The following is a 17,490-nucleotide window of genomic DNA, read 5'->3' as shown; positions in this document are numbered from 1 at the left end:
GGGCTATTTGAAGCATTTAGCTCTAAACACCACTGGGAATTTGAAAGGCCAGCCCCTCTCTCATACAGTACACGACCTGTGTGCTTGTTTATGCCTGTGTGCGTGTTTGTGCGTGTTTATGCGTGTGTGCGTGTTTATGCGTGTTTATGCGTGTGTGCGTGTGTTTATGTGTGTGCGTGTGTTTATGTGTGTGCATACACTACTGTTCAAAAGTTTCTGGTCACTTAGAAATGTCCTTGTTTTTGAAAAAAAAAAAAAATCCATTAAAATAACATCAAATTGATAAGAAATACCGTGCAGACATTGTTAATGTTGTAGATGAAGAGTTCCTCTGTCCAGTGTCTGTGTTCTTTTGCCCATCTTAATCTTTTCTTTTTATTGGCCAGTCTGAGATATGGCTTTTTCTTTGCAACTCTGCCTAGAAGGTCAGCATCCCGGAGTCGCCTCTTCATTTACAACATTAACAATGTCTGCACGGTATTTCTGATCAATTTTATGTTATTTTAATGGACAAAAAAAGTGCTTTTCTTTCAGAAACAAGGACATTTCTAAGTGACCCCAAACTTTTGAACGGTAGTGTACGTCCATGCTGTGTGTTTCAAGTTCTGATGTCACATGCACAAGTACAGTGAAATGCTTTTCTTCCAAGCTCTAACCCCAATAATGCAGTAATCAATAACAGTGTAATACTAAAAATAACTTAAGGTAGAACAAAAACACACGAGAAACAAAAATAAGAAGAACACAAGAAAATAAAGTAAGCATACTACATACAGGGTCAGTTCCAGTACCATATTTACAATGTGCAGGGATACTGGAGTGGTAGAGGTAGATATGTACAATATAGGGGTAAGGTGACTAGGCATCAGGATATATGATAAACAGAGTAGGAGCAGTGTATGTGATGATTGTATATGAGTGTGTGAATGAGTGTAGAGTAGGTATAAATGTGTGTGCGTGTTATGTGTGTGTGAGCAAGTGAAGTGCGTGTGTGTGTTGGATTGTTAGTGTGTAGAGTCCTGTGAGGGTGCATAGAGACAGTGCAAAAATGTAAATAAAATAGAAGGGTCAACTCAGATGTAGCCCAGGCCAAACCTTTTCAACCTCCTGAGGCGGAAGAGGTGCTATCGTGCCTTCTTCACGAATATGTGCGTATGAGGGCCATTTTAAGTCCTTAGTGATTTGGACACCAAGGAACTTGAAGCTCCACTTCAGCCCTCTCGATGTGGATGGGGAGGTGCTCATCCCCATTGTTTAGTATATGGAAGTTTGGGAACCAAACCCATCAAATTACACTGAACAAAAATATAAACACAACATGTGAAGACTTGGTCGCATGTTTCATGAGCTGAAATAAAAGATCCCAAGGATTCTCTCAGATTTTGTGCACATATTTGTTTACATCCCTTTTAGTGAGAATTTCTTCTTTGCCAAGATAATCCATCGACCTGACAGGTGTGGAATATCAAGAAGTTGATTTAAACGGCATGATCATTACACAGGTGCACCTTGTGATGGGGACAATAAAAGGCCACTCTAAAATGTGCAGTTTTGTCACATAACAAAATGCCACAGATGTCTCAAGTTTCGAGGGAGCATGCAATTGGCATGCTGACTGCAGTTATGCCCACCAGAGCTGTTGCCAGAGAATTTAATATTAATTTAACATAAGCTGCCTCCAATGTCTTTTTAAAGAATTTGGCAGTATGTCCAAACGGCCTCACAACCGCAGACCGCGTGTATGGCGTCGTGTGGGCGAGCGGTTTGCTGATGTCAACGTTGTGAACAGATGTCAGCGTTTCCGCCGCCATCACCTCATATCACAAGGATCTGTACACAATTCCTGGAAGCTGAAAATGTCCCAGTTCCTCCATGGCCTGCATACTCACCAGACGTTTCACCCATTGGGCATGTTTGGGATGCTCTGGATTGATGTGTACGACAGTGTGTTTCAGTTCCTGTCAATTCCACAGGCCACAATCAACAGCTTGATCAACTCTATGAGAAGGAGGTGTGTCGCGTTGCATGAGGCAAATGGTGGTAACACCAGATACTGACTGGTTTTCTGTTCCACGCCCCTACTTTTTTTTTAAAGGTGTTTGTCTTGTGAAATCCATAGATTAGGGCTTAATTAATTCATTTAAATGGACTGATTTCCCTATATGAACTGTGACTTTGTAAAATCGTAGATATTGTTGTATGTTGCCTTTATATTTTTGTTCAGTATATATTCAATGATATTTGTGTTTTGTTTAATATGACATTTAACAAAGAAATATTTCAATGACATAATTAGCAAATGTATTCAATGACAAACAGTAAAGCAGATAAAGCACAGTAAGAAGACAGCATATCTTGGTATATTTCTACCTGTGCGTTACCAGAAGCTTGATAAAGTAAGCTATACTACTAAGAGGTTAATTCACAAAAACTTTTAGTGAATTTTACAATTTGAGTCATGGCGATCATAGGGACAGGCAGCAGTATTGTATCCCTCACATGGAGAACTAAACATTGTAACCAGGCCTGTTTCTGTCCATTCATGTCCTACCCATTACCACACTGTTCCTCTTTCCTGTCATAACTCTCTCAAGTTGTTAGGTAGCAGACAGTCGTCCCTCCACAGAGGATGTCAGTGTGTGTGTGTTTCAGTATGTGTGGGCTAATGTGTTAATTAATCCAACCAGACAGAACTTCAGCCCTCCTATATGACCTGAAGAGGATGGGGGTGGGTGGGTTGACGGACGGTGTAAAATGGAGCGATAAAAGAATGGAAATTGAGAGAGAGACGGACGGAGAGAGATGGAGAGAGAGACCCCCCACCGGAAAGAAAAAGAAAGTGAACCCATCTGTGTTTACATAAGGGGTTTGGCTCCAAGCTGCCAGACACTAGTATGGGGCAAAGATAAACACTTGTTTTCTGTTAAGCCTCAGCTTGTGTGAGTTTTCCCGGTCTGTTGGTAGTACGAGACAGTACGATGGAGCCAAACCCATCACCATCAGAGAGTCTCTAGCTCTTCAAAGGAGAGACATATGAAAGAAAAGCGAGAAAGACAAAGATGTGATTTTCCCATGTCCTCTTTCCAACAGTATTCTCTAATGAGGATGTAGGGTTTGATCATATTCAGAGCTTTTTGTTTCCAAGTCCCATACCAAAAGGAACACTTTCTCTAAGGTTCTCTCAGGTTGTATGGCCTCACAGTGAAAAAGATAGCGTAAAGCACAGGCCAATGCAATGCCAGGTGTTTATTATGAAATGTATTACATTTTACCTTCTTCACACTACTGAGCTGAGCTGTACTGGGCTGAGCTGAGCTGAGCTGTACTGGGCTGAGCTGAGCTGAGCTGTACTGGGCTGAGCTGAGCTGGGCTGCTCTGGTTACGCATCCACCATAGTTGCTGGAACCAAGCAGAAAAGGAGAATGTGTGGAGAAAATATCTGAGCCAGAACAGTTCAGGTTGGCATGAGTGTTCTTCTGAACCTAGGATCCAGTTCTGAAGCTTGGGTGGCTCTGTCCATGTTGAGATTGCTAGAGAGCAGGAGGAAACTATTTTAAAACCACTCAGAGGTTCAGATGGTAACATAAGATAAAGGCATTTATTTTCTAGGTGGTAACATTTAGCTCTTTCTCATGACAAACCGAGCATTTAAGATTTGGTTCTGGATTTCGAGATTACATTGTGCTTGAACAGCCATTTTGTTTCTCTCTGTCTCTCTGCAGAAGGACGTGAAAGACGTGTTCACAGCCATCACCTTTGAAGTGGCCTACACCCTGGGGAAGCATGTGGTGGATGGACATCTTGACAATGACCTGCCTGCTCTCACACCTGTACTACGCTGGAAGAAAGGAGACAAGATAGCAGCAAAGAATGAGGTAACATTCTACAGTTGTTGTGTTGCCTGTATGCAGTGGTTGAAAAATTACCCAATTGTCATACTTGAGTAAAAGACACCTTAACAGAAAATTATTAAAAGTGAAAGTTGCCAAGTAAAATACTACTTGAGTAAAAGTCTAATGTATTTGGTTTCAAATATATATATATATATTTGTTTAAGTGTTGTTTAAGTGTTAACACTTAAACAACACAATGTAACTCCAAGTCAATCACACTTCTGTGAAATCAAACTGTCCACTTAGGAAGCAACACTGATTGACAATACATTTCACATGCTGTTGTGCAAATGGAATAGACAACAGGTGGAAATTATAGGCAATAAGCAAGACACCCCCAATAAAGGAGTGGTTCTGCAGGTGGAGACCACAGACCACTTCTCAGTTCCTATGCTTCCTGGCTGATGTTTTGGTCACTTTTGAATGCTGGCGGTGCTTTCACTCTAGTGGTAGCATGAGACGGAGTCTACAACCCACACAAGTGGCTCAGGTAGTGCAGCTCATCCAGGATGGCACATCAATGCGAGCTGTGGCAAGAAGGTTTGCTGTGTCTGTCAGCGTAGTGTCCAGAGCATGGAGGCGCTACCAGGAGACAGGCCAGTACATCAGGAGACGTGGAGGAGGCCGTAGGAGGGCAACAACCCAGCAGCAGGACCGCTACCTCTGCCTTTGTGCAAGGAGGAGCAGGAGGAGCACTGCCAGAGCCCTGCAAAATGACCTCCAGCAGGCCACAAATGTGCATGTGTCTGCTCAAACGGTCAGAAACAGACTCCATGAGGGTGGTATGAGGGCCCGACGTCCACAGGTGGGGGTTGTGCTTACAGCCCAACACCGTGCAGGACGTTTGGCATTTGCCAGAGAACACCAAGATTGGCAAATTCGCCACTGGCGCCCTGTGCTCTTCACAGATGAAAGCAGGTTCACACTGAGCACATGTGACAGAGTCTGGAGATGCCGTGGAGAACGTTCTGCTGCCTGCAACATCCTCCAGCTTGACCGGTTAGGCGGTGGGTCAGTCATGGTGTGGGGTGGCATTTCTTTGGGGGGCCGCACAGCCCTCCATGTGCTCGCCAGAGGTAGCCTGACTGCCATTAGGTACCGAGATGAGATCCTCAGACCCCTTGTGAGACCATATGCTGGTGCGGTTGGCCCTGGGTTCCTCCTAATGCAAGACAATGTTAGACCTCATGTGGCTGGAGTGTGTCAGCAGTTCTTGCAAGAGGAAGGCATTGATGCTATGGACTGGCCCGCCCGTTCCCCAGACCTGAATCCAATTGAGCACATCTGGGACATCATGTCTCGCGCCATCCACCAACGCCACGTTGCACCACAGACTGTCCGGGAGTTGGCGGATGCTTTAGTCCAGGTCTGGGAGGAGATCCCTCAGGAGACCATCCGCCACCTCATCAGGAGCATGCCCAGGCGTTGTAGGGAGGTCATACAGGCACGTGGAGGCCACACACACCACTGAGCCTCATTTTGACTTGTTTTAAGGACATTACATCAAAGTTGGATCAGCCTGTAGTGTGGTTTTCCACTTTAATTTTGAGTGTGACTCCAAATCCAGACCTCCATGGGTTGATAAATTGGATTTCCATTGATTATTTTTGTGTGATTTTGTTGTCAGCACATTCAACTATGTAAAGAAAAAAGTATTTAATAAGATTATTTCTTTCATTCAGATCTAGGATGTGTTGTTAAAGTGTTCCCTTTATTTTTATTTTTCCTTTATTTAACTAGGTAAGTCAATTAAGAACAAATTCTTATTTTCAATGTCGGCCTAGGAACAGTGGGTTAACTGCCTTGTTCAGGTGCAGAACGACAGATTTTTACCTTGTCAGCTCGGGGATTCAATCTTGCAATCTTTCGGTTACAAGTCCAATGCTCTAACCACTAGGCTACCTTCCACCCCATAGTTAACTATATACTTAACTATCAAAAGTAAATGTAATTGCTCAAATATACTTAAGCATCAACAGTAAAAGTATAAATTGTTTCAAATTCCTTATATTAAGCAAACCAGACGGCACCATTTTCTTGTTGTTTTTTATTTTATTTCCGGATAGCTAGGAGCACACTCCAACACTCAGACATCATTTACAAATGAAGCATGTGTTTAGTGAGTCCGCCAGATCAGAGGCAGTAGGGATGACCAGGGATGTTCTCTTGATAAATGTGATCGACCGGCTCGATTTGGTCTTATCTATAAAAATTTGAAATTGTGTTTTTTACTTTGAATAAAAGTAGAGACTCAGAGCTAGAACATGGTATATCATACACTCCAGTTGAACAATGGGAAAGTAATTCTGTTTTGAAAATTGATAAACTTGTAAACTCACTTTTGAGAAAATTGTCTTAAAATCTCTTTAAGGATTCAGATATGAGGCCATGTACTAAACAACCAAAGAATTCAAGACTAAAGGCTGGTTTATGCTATGGGTGTGTTCATAAATTTAATCTGGAGTGCCACAGTATGCTCTGGGCGTTCGTAAACTCAGAGCGTTGTCAGATTGTACGTTTGTAAATTCAGATCGTTTCGCTCTAAGAGTGTTCAGAGCTCACACTGGACACTTTGGCTGAGGAGCAGGGTTGATCCGAGCATTCTGTCCTAACAACAGCAGTCAAGCACCCAAACTAACTGGCCAACGTTGGCTAGCTTGATAGCTACTTCCAGACACAAATGAGAGAACACCTCACTCTTACCATTTGACTTGCCCTAGCAGAGCTGGTTAGGTTGTTTGTATGTTATCCAGAGCGTTGGTGACCACAACTGTGCTGCTGGCAACAGCGCTTTATTGCCAATGTTTACTGACACCGGCCATATTCAATGGGCGTTGAGTGTTCGTAATTTCGTCAGTTATTCTGCGCTCTGGCACACTCAGACGAGAGTGCTCTGAAATCAGAGTAGATAGCCAGAACAAATTTACCAGCTAGGTCTATCAGCAGCCAGCTAATGTTCGCTAGCTAGCTAACAGTATACTTTAACATGAAATGACTTTCTGACAAAATTAGAAATGTGTAATATCTGAAAATGTACCTAGCTAGACTATCTTAACCGTATACATGGATGGACGCTTCTCCCTATCACGGATGCCAAGGTTGCCCTTAGTTTGAAGATGTAATCCTGAGACAGATGTTTTCACCATCTCCTTAACTATCATACTCTACTTCCACTGATTTCAAAACTTGGTCCTTCAGAAAGTGGAGAGCAACACTTATGCAGTTTTCCTACGTGATATCCGTCTAAAAAAGCCACATTAGAAAGGATTACCTACACATACTGACCAGCTCAAATAGACAGAAGCAGGCTACATGGCAGACCAATCCAAACACATCTCTCGGCATGTCCAACCCACTCATTATATCAGCCAATCATGGCTAGCGGGAAGTTTACTGACTTTTTCTGTGGCTAAACCAACAAGGCTCGTAGTTTAACGACTTTATCCGTATTTACAGATTTCATACAAGTTTGTTATTAAGGCACATGAAAGTTCAAATGTTACAGAAGGCATTTTGGACAAAAAACGCATTTAGATTATTTTTTTAAAAGTTTAAGTTCAAATGGCACTCCTGTGAAGTAGTGACACCTGACATCCGCCTAGTTTCCTGAAAGAAGTCACAAATGTGTGAATTAGACAATTTTCCTGTCCTGCTAAGCATTCAAAATGTAACGAGTACTTTTGGGTGTCAAGGAAAATGTATGCAGCAAAAAGTATAATATTTTCTTTAGGAATGTAGTGAAGTAAAAGTAAAGTACAGATAATCCCAAAACATTACTTAAGTAGTACTTTCAAGTATTTTCACTTAAGTACTTAACACCACTGCCTATATGTCTGTTGATTGAGATAACAGGCTACAGTTGTTGTGTTGCCTATAGGTAGGTTGAATGAGGTAACAGGTTTTGTGTTGCCTATACGTAGGTTGAAATCCTCACACACAACATACTGTAGTGACAACACCTAGCAACCTTACTGAGAGTTTTGGTGTAACAGCTAAGGTGTTTGACAGTCGCTGGACCCAGATTTGAGTCCAGGTCTGAGTTACCCCCCGAAATCGCTGCAATACCATGTTTTATTCTGGATAAAAATTGAGCTTAGGTGGTGGGCGTGGCAGTGGTTGGAGCCAGGGATTTTTCAGCATTGAAAAGTCTTGAAGACTTTCTGCCGAAAGTCTATCAGAGTTCAATTTAAATATACAGTATATTAATTTCCTTTAAGTTGTAGGAATATTTTAAGAATCCACCCTCTAATCCTGGTACCTGAAAGCAAAGTCACGTCTTCCTCTGTATCAGCAGAGGAATGTCAAAGAAATAACCTCAAAGAAATAACCTCAAATGATCATTATAACGAGGTGGTTTCAGTTACCACTTGGTGTTACCACTGTGTTTTCTTTCCTTGAAAGACATTTGGAAGGTTGATGAATTTATTTATTTTTCTAGCTCCCACCCCTCCTCTACCCCCACCCACCCCTCCTCTACCCCCACCCGCCCTCCTCTACCCCACCAACATTTAAATAATCATCCCCCTACTCCCATTTCCACCACTTGTGCTCATTAAAAAGTGGAGAATTAGCAACTTTTTGCATCTTTCAACACTTAGAAAACTATTTGTGTGGAGTTTCATGGGCTGCAACTGCACTGTACTGTCTGGCTGCATCCCAAATCGCTCCCTTTTCCCCCTTAAAGTAGTCAAACGCAATGCACTCCATAAGGAATAGGGTTCTATATGGGGCACGGACTGTATTTCCGTTTCTTCAGACCAAGCGAATGGACAGCGTTGTTCTGGATGACTGACTGCCCATCAGCTCTGTTCAGTCTTGAAACAAAAAAACTAAATAATCTGTTAATATAAAGCAAGTGATTCTTGGAGACTAGCCATCCTATAGCCACACACACACACACACACACACGACCGTCAGAGCTGCAATGGCAGTTAACCAGTCAGTCGATTTATCCCACATTAACCACAACACAACACTGCCCTCTAGTTTGTGTGTGTGTGTGTGTGTGTGTGTACGCTTGTTCAGACCAGAACTATGAGGTCATATAAACTCTCGGTCTCTCTCTCTCACTCCCTTTCTCACTCCCTCACTATGCTCTCTATCTCTCTCACTCACTCACTCCCTCTCACTCTCTCTGTTATGTTTCCTCTTCTAGACATGGTTTGAGAAGAACTGCCTGTCTGATGACTGTGCTGCTGACCTGAGACTCCATGGGAAACTGCTGCTTTCTGGGTAAAGAACACAGACAGACAGACAGTCTGTTCCTCTGTTTGGTCACTCACTTCGTTGATATTGTGCGGATGGGTGGGTGTGTTTCTTCTTTTCTGGCCACTGCTCACCACTCCTCTATGAAAGCGGACTGACGTCATGCTGTACACACTGAGTGGGTGTGGTCAGTGGAACTATGATGCGTCCTCATTGGCTCTCGTTGTGGTTGGATACCATCCATGCCTTTTCCATATTTAGTGAGGGAGGTCTTTTCCTTTCCTCTTTGTTGTATGAATCATTGGCAGTCTGTACGTTTGGAAACCAAAATCGTGTGTTATTCAGTGGTTCAGTAGTAAAACAGCTTAGTCATATATTACCGGTGTTCTTTGTATGTGTGTAGAGTGAAATATCTCTGATATAACTCCACTGTAGTTATGATAATAACTTGTACCTCACAGGGTAATGTCTCTATATAAAAAAAAAACACATTAAGAGACAGTGGCAGTCTTGAGACAGGCTAGTATTATACATAGGCCTACTTGTTACTTACTGACTTAGAGACGATACATAATGATCCCAGAGAATGGAAAACAAATGCAGTTAATCAGCACTGTTCAATAATTAACTGAAATAGTTCATCAACTGAAATAGTTTATTAACTGAAATAGTTTATTAACTGAAATAGTTTATCAACTGAAATGAAATAGTTTATCAACTGAAATAGTTTATCAACTGAAATAGTTCATCAACTGAAATAGTTCATCAACTGAAATAGTTTATCAACTGAAATGCCTGATTCCTCATCTTGCTAGGCTCCATGTCTGGCCCCACCTAGCCCTGGAAGGAGTGAGGAACCCCTCCCAATGTTTTAATTGTTTCTGTCCCTATCAAATAAAACGTTAACTATTATATTCCTGCCTCCAGGCTCCACGTCCATCCCCACCTTGCTCTAGGAGGAGTGAGGACCGTCTCTCTGAACGTGACCATCTCCAACGCAGGGGACGATGCCTACGACACCAATATCTACTTCAACTTCTCCAGAGAGGTCTTCTATATCAACTACTGGCAGAGGGTTGGTTGTTGTTCTATTTCTGTACTTCTGTTATTGTTGTTCTGTTGTTGTTGTTAGTGCAGGCTGTTGTGTAGAAGAAGGTAGGGGCGAAGAGGGATGCCAAATTCCAGAAACCTTCCCAACATTCCCAAGTTTTTCAGAAACCCCTGTTGGAAGATTCCTGGAATCAAGAGAGAATACTCAAAGGGAATCCTACAACTGGAATCCAACAAGTGCAAATTCTTGAAAATCTAGTATTTTTGGGGGAAAGTTTCATTTGGCAACCCTAGCAAGAGCACAATACCTAACAAAAATACTCCTCATTCAACAACTCCCTAACACTGTGACTATGTGCTATGACGTGAAACAGATTTGAGCCAGCATTCAATTACTTTTAATTACATGAGGGGAAGAGTGCACGTGTATGGAAGGAGCGCAGAACAGATCTAATCATACCTGAGAGAGATGCCATGTCAGAGATGAGAGTGAGAGAGACAATAATATTTTACCCATATGCACAATAATATTTTGCTCAAATAGTATTTTAAGGGTTTTAGTTTCACCTGGCTAATTTAATTAACTATGAACTTCAGGTTGACGTTTAGTATTGGGTTACCTCCTGTAACAGAGTCTCTCTTTGTCTGGGAAGCTAATAGGTTGAGGGATTCTTTGTTAAAGAAGCTAATGGGTTGAGAGACTCTTTGCTTAAGAAACTAATAGGTCGAGGGACCAGCGGGACCAGGAAGTCACAGACAGGAAGGGATCAATATTAAAAGAAGACACAGGAGTCTCTCACAGTCAGACCTGGGTTTAAATACTATTTGAAATATTGCAAATACTTTGAGCATTTGCTTTAGGCTGCCTGGAGTGCCAGGTGGGCGGGGTGTGCACTTTCTGGACTTTTCAATTGGATCCATTGCATAAGGCAAGCTCAATCAAGCCCAGCTAATACAGTATATATTATAAAGTATTTGAGTTGTTTTCAGATTATTTTTTAACCTAGGTCTGCAGGATTCTCCCACACAGCAACAGCCTTAGTCTGACTACTGTACGAGACTTTAGTAATTACTTCTCCCTGCTGGTAGAAAATAGAAGTGTTGATACTACCTACCTCTGCTCCGCTATGGTTCTGATACTACCTACCTCTGCTCCGCTATGGCTCTGATACTACCTACCTCTGCTCCGCTATGGTTCTGATACTACCTACCTCTGCTCCGCTATGGTTCTGATACTACCTACCTCTGCTCCGCTATGGCTCTGATACTACCTACCTCTGCTCCGCTATGGCTCTGATACTACCTACCTCTGCTCCGCTATGGTTCTGATACTACCTACCTCTGCTCCGCTATGGCTCTGATACTACCTACCTCTGCTCCGCTATGGCTCTGATACTACCTACCTCTGCTCCGCAATGGTTCTGATACTACCTACCTCTGCTCCACTTTGGCTCTGATACTACCTACCTCTGCTCCACTATGGCTCTGATACTACCTACCTCTGCTCCGCTATGGCTCTGATACTACCTACCTCTGCTCCGCTATGGTTCTGATACTACCTACCTCTGCTCCACTATGGTTCTGATACTACCTACCTCTGCTCCACTATGGCTCTGATACTACCTACCTCTGCTCCACTATGGTTCTGATACTACCTACCTCTGCTCCGCTATGGTTCTGATACTACCTACCTCTGCTCCGCTATGGTTCTGATACTACCTACCTCTGCTCCGCTATGGTTCTGATACTACCTACCTCTGCTCCGCTATGGTTCTGATACTACCTACCTCTGCTCCGCTATGGCTCTGATACTACCTACCTCTGCTCCGCTATGGCTCTGATACTACCTACCTCTGCTCCGCTATGGTTCTGATACTACCTACCTCTGCTCCGCTATGGTTCTGATACTACCTACCTCTGCTCCGCTATGGTTCTGCAAGGGTCAGCTCCCGTTTCTCCGCTGAGGCTCTTTCTTTCTGTTTGTGTGTGTGTGTGTGTGTGTGTGTGTGTGTGTCTGTGGAGTCGAGCGTGAACTCCCGTTCCCTCTGTGTTTTTGGGGGGGATGTCACTGTTTTTCTTGCAACCAGAGCTGTCTTAAAACCAGGGAGGTGAATTGGTTTCAGAAGCTCAACATCATCTCACTTCTCAGGGAGCCAGAAGACAGCACACTGTTCAGAAGACCTGGGTTCAAATACTATTTGAAATCTTTCATATACTTTGAGTGTTTGGTCTAACCTGCCTATAGTGCCAGATTGGCGAGGTTGGCACTTTTGTGACTATTCTATTGGTTCATTGCACCAGGTAAGCAAAATCAAGGCCAGTATTTAAAATGACTTCAAATAGTATTTGAACCCAGGTCTGTCGCCACACTGGCATACACCGAAGCACAGGAGTCTGGGTTATGAAGTGGAGCTGGGTGGTGGGCTTATTTTTGGGGGAAGGGAGCACCAGGTTTGTGTTTTGGAAGCTTATGTTACTCATGACAGGTCAGGAGTTTGGGACAGCCAGAACCTCTGCTAGAAGCTTTTGCAGTAAAGTAAGAAGGAACCAAATGCCTTTAGCAGAGGTTCTGACTATAGACATCAGGGTACTGGTGTGGTACTGGTTTGAGGGCTAGACATGTAACCAGAGCAGTGTTGTTATTTAGACTGCCAAGTCCTGCTGTGGCAAGCTCATATCAAAGTCCAAATTCGTATGCTAGTGGCATTGCAAACACAAAATCCTTAGCCAATTCATGTCTCCGGCATAGATACAACAACACTATCAGTATTTATTTAGAGTACAGGATGAGCTATGTGAGTTAGGGAGGGAGGGAGGTGCACCACAGGGAAGATGGAGGAGTGAGGGAGAAGGTTGGAGGAGTGAGAGGGACATTTACGAACTCGTGATGATTTAACAGGAATTTCAGGGGCACTGAAACCTCATGGTTAAGGAGTATGTCCTTCCTCATAACCTGTTGTATAGATAAAGGTGGTAAATCAAGGGTAAATCGTCCTTGTAGTTCTTTATGAAGCAGAAGAAAGTAGAGCGTTCTAGTCACAGTTATTTAGCTATAGAAGAGGTAGACTACAGAGGGTGAAAGATACATAGCCTCATTTTAATCATGTCCTATTTCTCAAGCTCTATCAGCTTGCGTCAATTCGTTCCTTACACCTTCCTCTTGGCTCTAATCATTCAATGTTTAAAAATATGTAAAGTATGGATAGATAAAAGCATTTTAGTGGTGGAGCTTCCGCCATTTTGCTTAAAGATCTCACCAAACATTGAAGTGTAACTGCCAAGGGGTAGTGAGTGAAATAATTTGGGACTGATAGGTCTCATGGGTAAAGTAATTCCCACCAAACTACGACTCCACCGAAGCCTTCTGCTGACACTAAAACAACCTAAATAAACCCAGTGAGATTTAATGGCTCTGCCATTTGTCAGAATCCTAACATGACACGTGGAAGAAGAGAGGGAAAGGAGGGTGAGGGGGTAATAAAGAGAGGGGAAAGAGAGGGAAGAAAATTAGAGAGCTCTGCCATTTTTCCGAATCCCAAACATGAATCTATTCATGACTACAGAAGACCAGAGAAAGTGGGAGAGAGAGGGAAGCCAGAGGAGGGAGAAATAGAGGGAACAACCAGAGAAAGAGTGACAGAGATAGTGAAAAAGAGAGGAAGATCATAGAAAGTGAGATGGAGAAAAGAAACAGAAAAATGGATAGTGTGAGAAAGAGATTATCAAACAGCTGGTAGTCCCCTCTGCCCTAGTCTCCACACTCTGCCCTAGTCTCCACACTCTGCCCTAGTCTCCACACTCTGCCCTAGTCTCCACACTCTGCCCTAGTCTCCACACTCTGCCCTAGTCTCCACACTCTGCCCTAGTCTCCACACTCTGCCCTAGTCTCCACACTCTGCCCTAGTCTCCACACTCTGCCCTAGTCTCCACACTCTGCCCTAGTCTCCACACTCTGCCCTAGTCCTTCCACTCTGCCCTGGTCCTTCCACTCTGCCCTGGTCTCCCCACTCTGCCCTAGTCTCCCCACTCTGCCCTAGTCTCCCCACTCTGCCCACTCTGCCCTAGTCTCCACACTCTGCCCTAGTCCTCCCACTCTGCCCTAGTCCTCCCACTCTGCCCTAGTCCTCCCACTCTGCCCTAGTCCTCCCACTCTGCCCTGGTCTCCCCACTCGGCCCTAGTCTCCCCACTCTCTCTCTCTCTCTCTCTCTCACACACACTCTTGTTCTCAATTCAAAGGGCTTTATTGGCATGGGAAACATATGTTTACATTGCCAAATCAAATGGAATAGACAATAAACAGTGAAAAATGTAAATTAACAGTAAACATTACAATCACAAAAGTTTCAAAGGAATAGAGACATTTCAAATGTTATACTATGGCTATGTACAGTGTTGTAACGATGTGGAAATAGTTAGTACAAAAGGGAAAATAAATCAACATAAATATGGGTTGTATGTTATGTTTGTTCTTCAGTGGTTGCCCTTTTCTTGTGGCAACAGGTCACAAGTCTTGCTGCTGGGATGGCACACTGTGGTATTTCACCATACCTGCCCCCAGCCCACCCCCTTCCCTGGAGACCCAGCGGTGTTTGCACAGCAGCACTGAAGGAATACAGGAAATAGCTAGGAAATTCCTCCATTGATCAGTTCCAGTTCTGTTGGGGTCCCCTCCCTCTCTGCTGGGATCCCAGTTGCATCCATACAGGTGGCTGTGGGGGTAGTAGGTTTGGGGGGATGTGGGGGGGCAGGGGAAGAGGGATTATTTTAGCTGACTTAATTAAGACTAAGGGCACAGCCCCACCCTAACCCCCCACCCCACCCTGGCCTGGAGCTGGGAAACTGATGAGTAAGGGAGGGAAGAGTGGAAGGAGGAGGGGAGGCTGGATGATAGGTGTGTGGAGTGATGTTTCCTCATCATGGTGTGAGCAAAGGAGGGTAAATCTAATGACTGGTAATAGTTGGTAGGTGCTATGGCAAGAAGAAGAGGAGGAGTAGGAGGAGAGTTTGTAATGATAGGTGTGTGGATTTATGTGTGTGAGCAGAGGAGGGAGAGGTAACGACTGTTAAATATGCAGCAAATCTCTCATCTCTAATCTATCTCCCTGGTAAATAAGCAGCAAATCTCTCATCTCTAATCTATCTCCCTGGTAAATAAGCAGCAAATCTCTCATCTCTAATCTATCTCCCTGGTAAATAAGCAGCAAATCTCTCATCTCTAATCTATCTCCCTGGTAAATAAGCAGCACATTTCTCCTCTAATCTATCTCCCTGGTAAATAAGCAGCAAATCTCTAAACTATATCCCTTGTTTGCAGCATATCCAGAAGTTAGTAGTTTAGGTAAAGTCCACTTGAGGTTAGGAATCGCTGTAGTTCCCTTATGAATACTGTAGTTCACAGGTGTCAAATGCATTCCACGAAGGGCTGAGTGTCTGCAGGTTTTCACTACTCCTTTGTACTTGATTGATGAATTAAGGTGACTAATTAGTAAGGAACTCCCCACACCTGGTTGTATAGGGCTTAATTTAATGGAAAAACTAAAAACCTGCAGACACTAGGCCCTCCCTGGAATGAGTTTGACACCTGTGCTGTAGTAGTTCATTGAAGACTTTTGATACTATTTAGCTTTTTCCAAGCTGACAATTGTGTAGAAATAATAATACAGTATTTTAAAAGATTAAAGAGCTGCAGTAGGATTCAGTGCAAAAGCTTCAGTAGGATTCTGTGCAGGCATAAATGAAGATATTTGTTGTCCATTGATTTACCTCTTCCAGCTCTGCTGAACATTCCAGAAGCACTACTTTGTCTGTTTTTATCAGTGAACTTGTCAAAGTCGTGATGTGTCACAGCATTCTTACTTTTATCCTCCTCCTCCTCCACACACATGTAGTCACACACCTGCACACACATACACACACAATGTGACTCCCCCCCACATACACACACACTATGTGCCTCCCCCCCACATACACACACACACACAATGTGCCTCCCCCCCCACACACACACACACACACACACAGAAACAGCAGCCCCTTAGTGAACTCTCACTGTTTGAATTCTTCCTCCTCTCAGGGTCAGAGTGTTTATACACACACACACACACACACACACACACACACACACACACACACACAGTGTTTATACTGTCCAGCCGGTGAAGCTCTCTACTGTTTAGACAAGCTTCCAAACACACAGGCGGCATCCTAAATGGCACCCTATTCCCTATATAGTGTACTACTTTTAACCAGGACCTATTCTCTATATAGTGTACTACTTTTAACCAGGACCTATTCTCTATATAGTGTACTACTTTTAACCCGGATCTATTCCCTATATAGTGTACTACTTTTAACCCGGACCTATTCCCTATATAGTGTACTACTTTTAACCCGGATCTATTCCCTATATAGTGTACTACTTTTAACCAGGACCTATTCTCTATATAGTGTACTACTTTTAACCAGGACCTATTCTCTATATAGTGTACTACTTTTAACCAGGACCTATTCCCTATATAGTGTACTACTTTTAACCAGGACCTATTCCCTATATAGTGTACTACTTTTAACCCGGATCTATTCCCTATATAGTGTACTACTTTTAACCAGGACCTATTCCCTATATAGTGTACTACTTTTAACCAGGACCTATTCCCTATATAGTGTACTACTTTTAACCAGGACCTATTACCTATATAGTGTACTACTTTTAACCAAGACCTATTCCCTATATAGTGTACTACTTTTAACCAGGACCTATTACCTATATAGTGTACTACTTTTAATCAGGACCTATTACCTGCGCTAATTAGAGGTTGTCCTTCCTCTTACCGTCCTCTCCCGCAGGGACAAGAGTGTGTGGAGTGTTTTTTTTTTACTGTCGTCAATTCGTTACCCTTTGAGCGTACGTCATTGTATATTATTAGCTAAATGTTTAACAGGATTATAACAAAATAATAAATGTAGGAACTAATATCTAGTCAGTTTATACACTGTACTATACTTTCTCCTCACAGGCACAGCTTTTAATGTCAGTATGTATATACTGTATGGTGAAGTGGATGTGTCAGCTCTGTTCATTGTCGTTTCCGTTGGCTCGCCTCTCAATGCTTTCACCATGGCTCACTCATTCTCTAATACTGTGTCTTTGGCTGTCCCTCTTTCTCTGTCTTGCTCCCTCTGTCTCTTGCGCTCATGCTCTCTCCACTCTCCTCTCTCTCGCCATCTCTCTCTCTCGTTCTTTCTCTCTCTCTCGCTCTTTCTCCATCCCCCATCCCCCTGTCTGTGTTTCTCCTTTCAATAAGTCATTTTTCCTCTGAGGCACAGCTATATAATGTGAAG

At 43.2% G+C, this 17,490-nt stretch overlaps 1 protein-coding gene across 1 annotated transcript in view; it reads left to right on the top strand.

The window, feature by feature from the left end:
* itga9 (integrin, alpha 9) overlaps window positions 1-17,490 on the top strand; it is a 135,460-nt gene that overhangs the window by 94,261 nt on the left and 23,709 nt on the right. The window contains 3 exon segments of the mRNA XM_014180007.2: window positions 3,723-3,875; window positions 9,049-9,125; window positions 10,026-10,173. Of these exon segments, the coding sequence (XP_014035482.1) occupies window positions 3,723-3,875; window positions 9,049-9,125; window positions 10,026-10,173 (378 nt within the window).

This window comes from Salmo salar, chromosome ssa28, assembly GCF_905237065.1.
Source record: "Salmo salar chromosome ssa28, Ssal_v3.1, whole genome shotgun sequence".
Lineage (NCBI taxonomy): Eukaryota > Metazoa > Chordata > Actinopteri > Salmoniformes > Salmonidae > Salmo > Salmo salar.
This window is presented reverse-complemented; position numbering and strand designations above follow the sequence as displayed.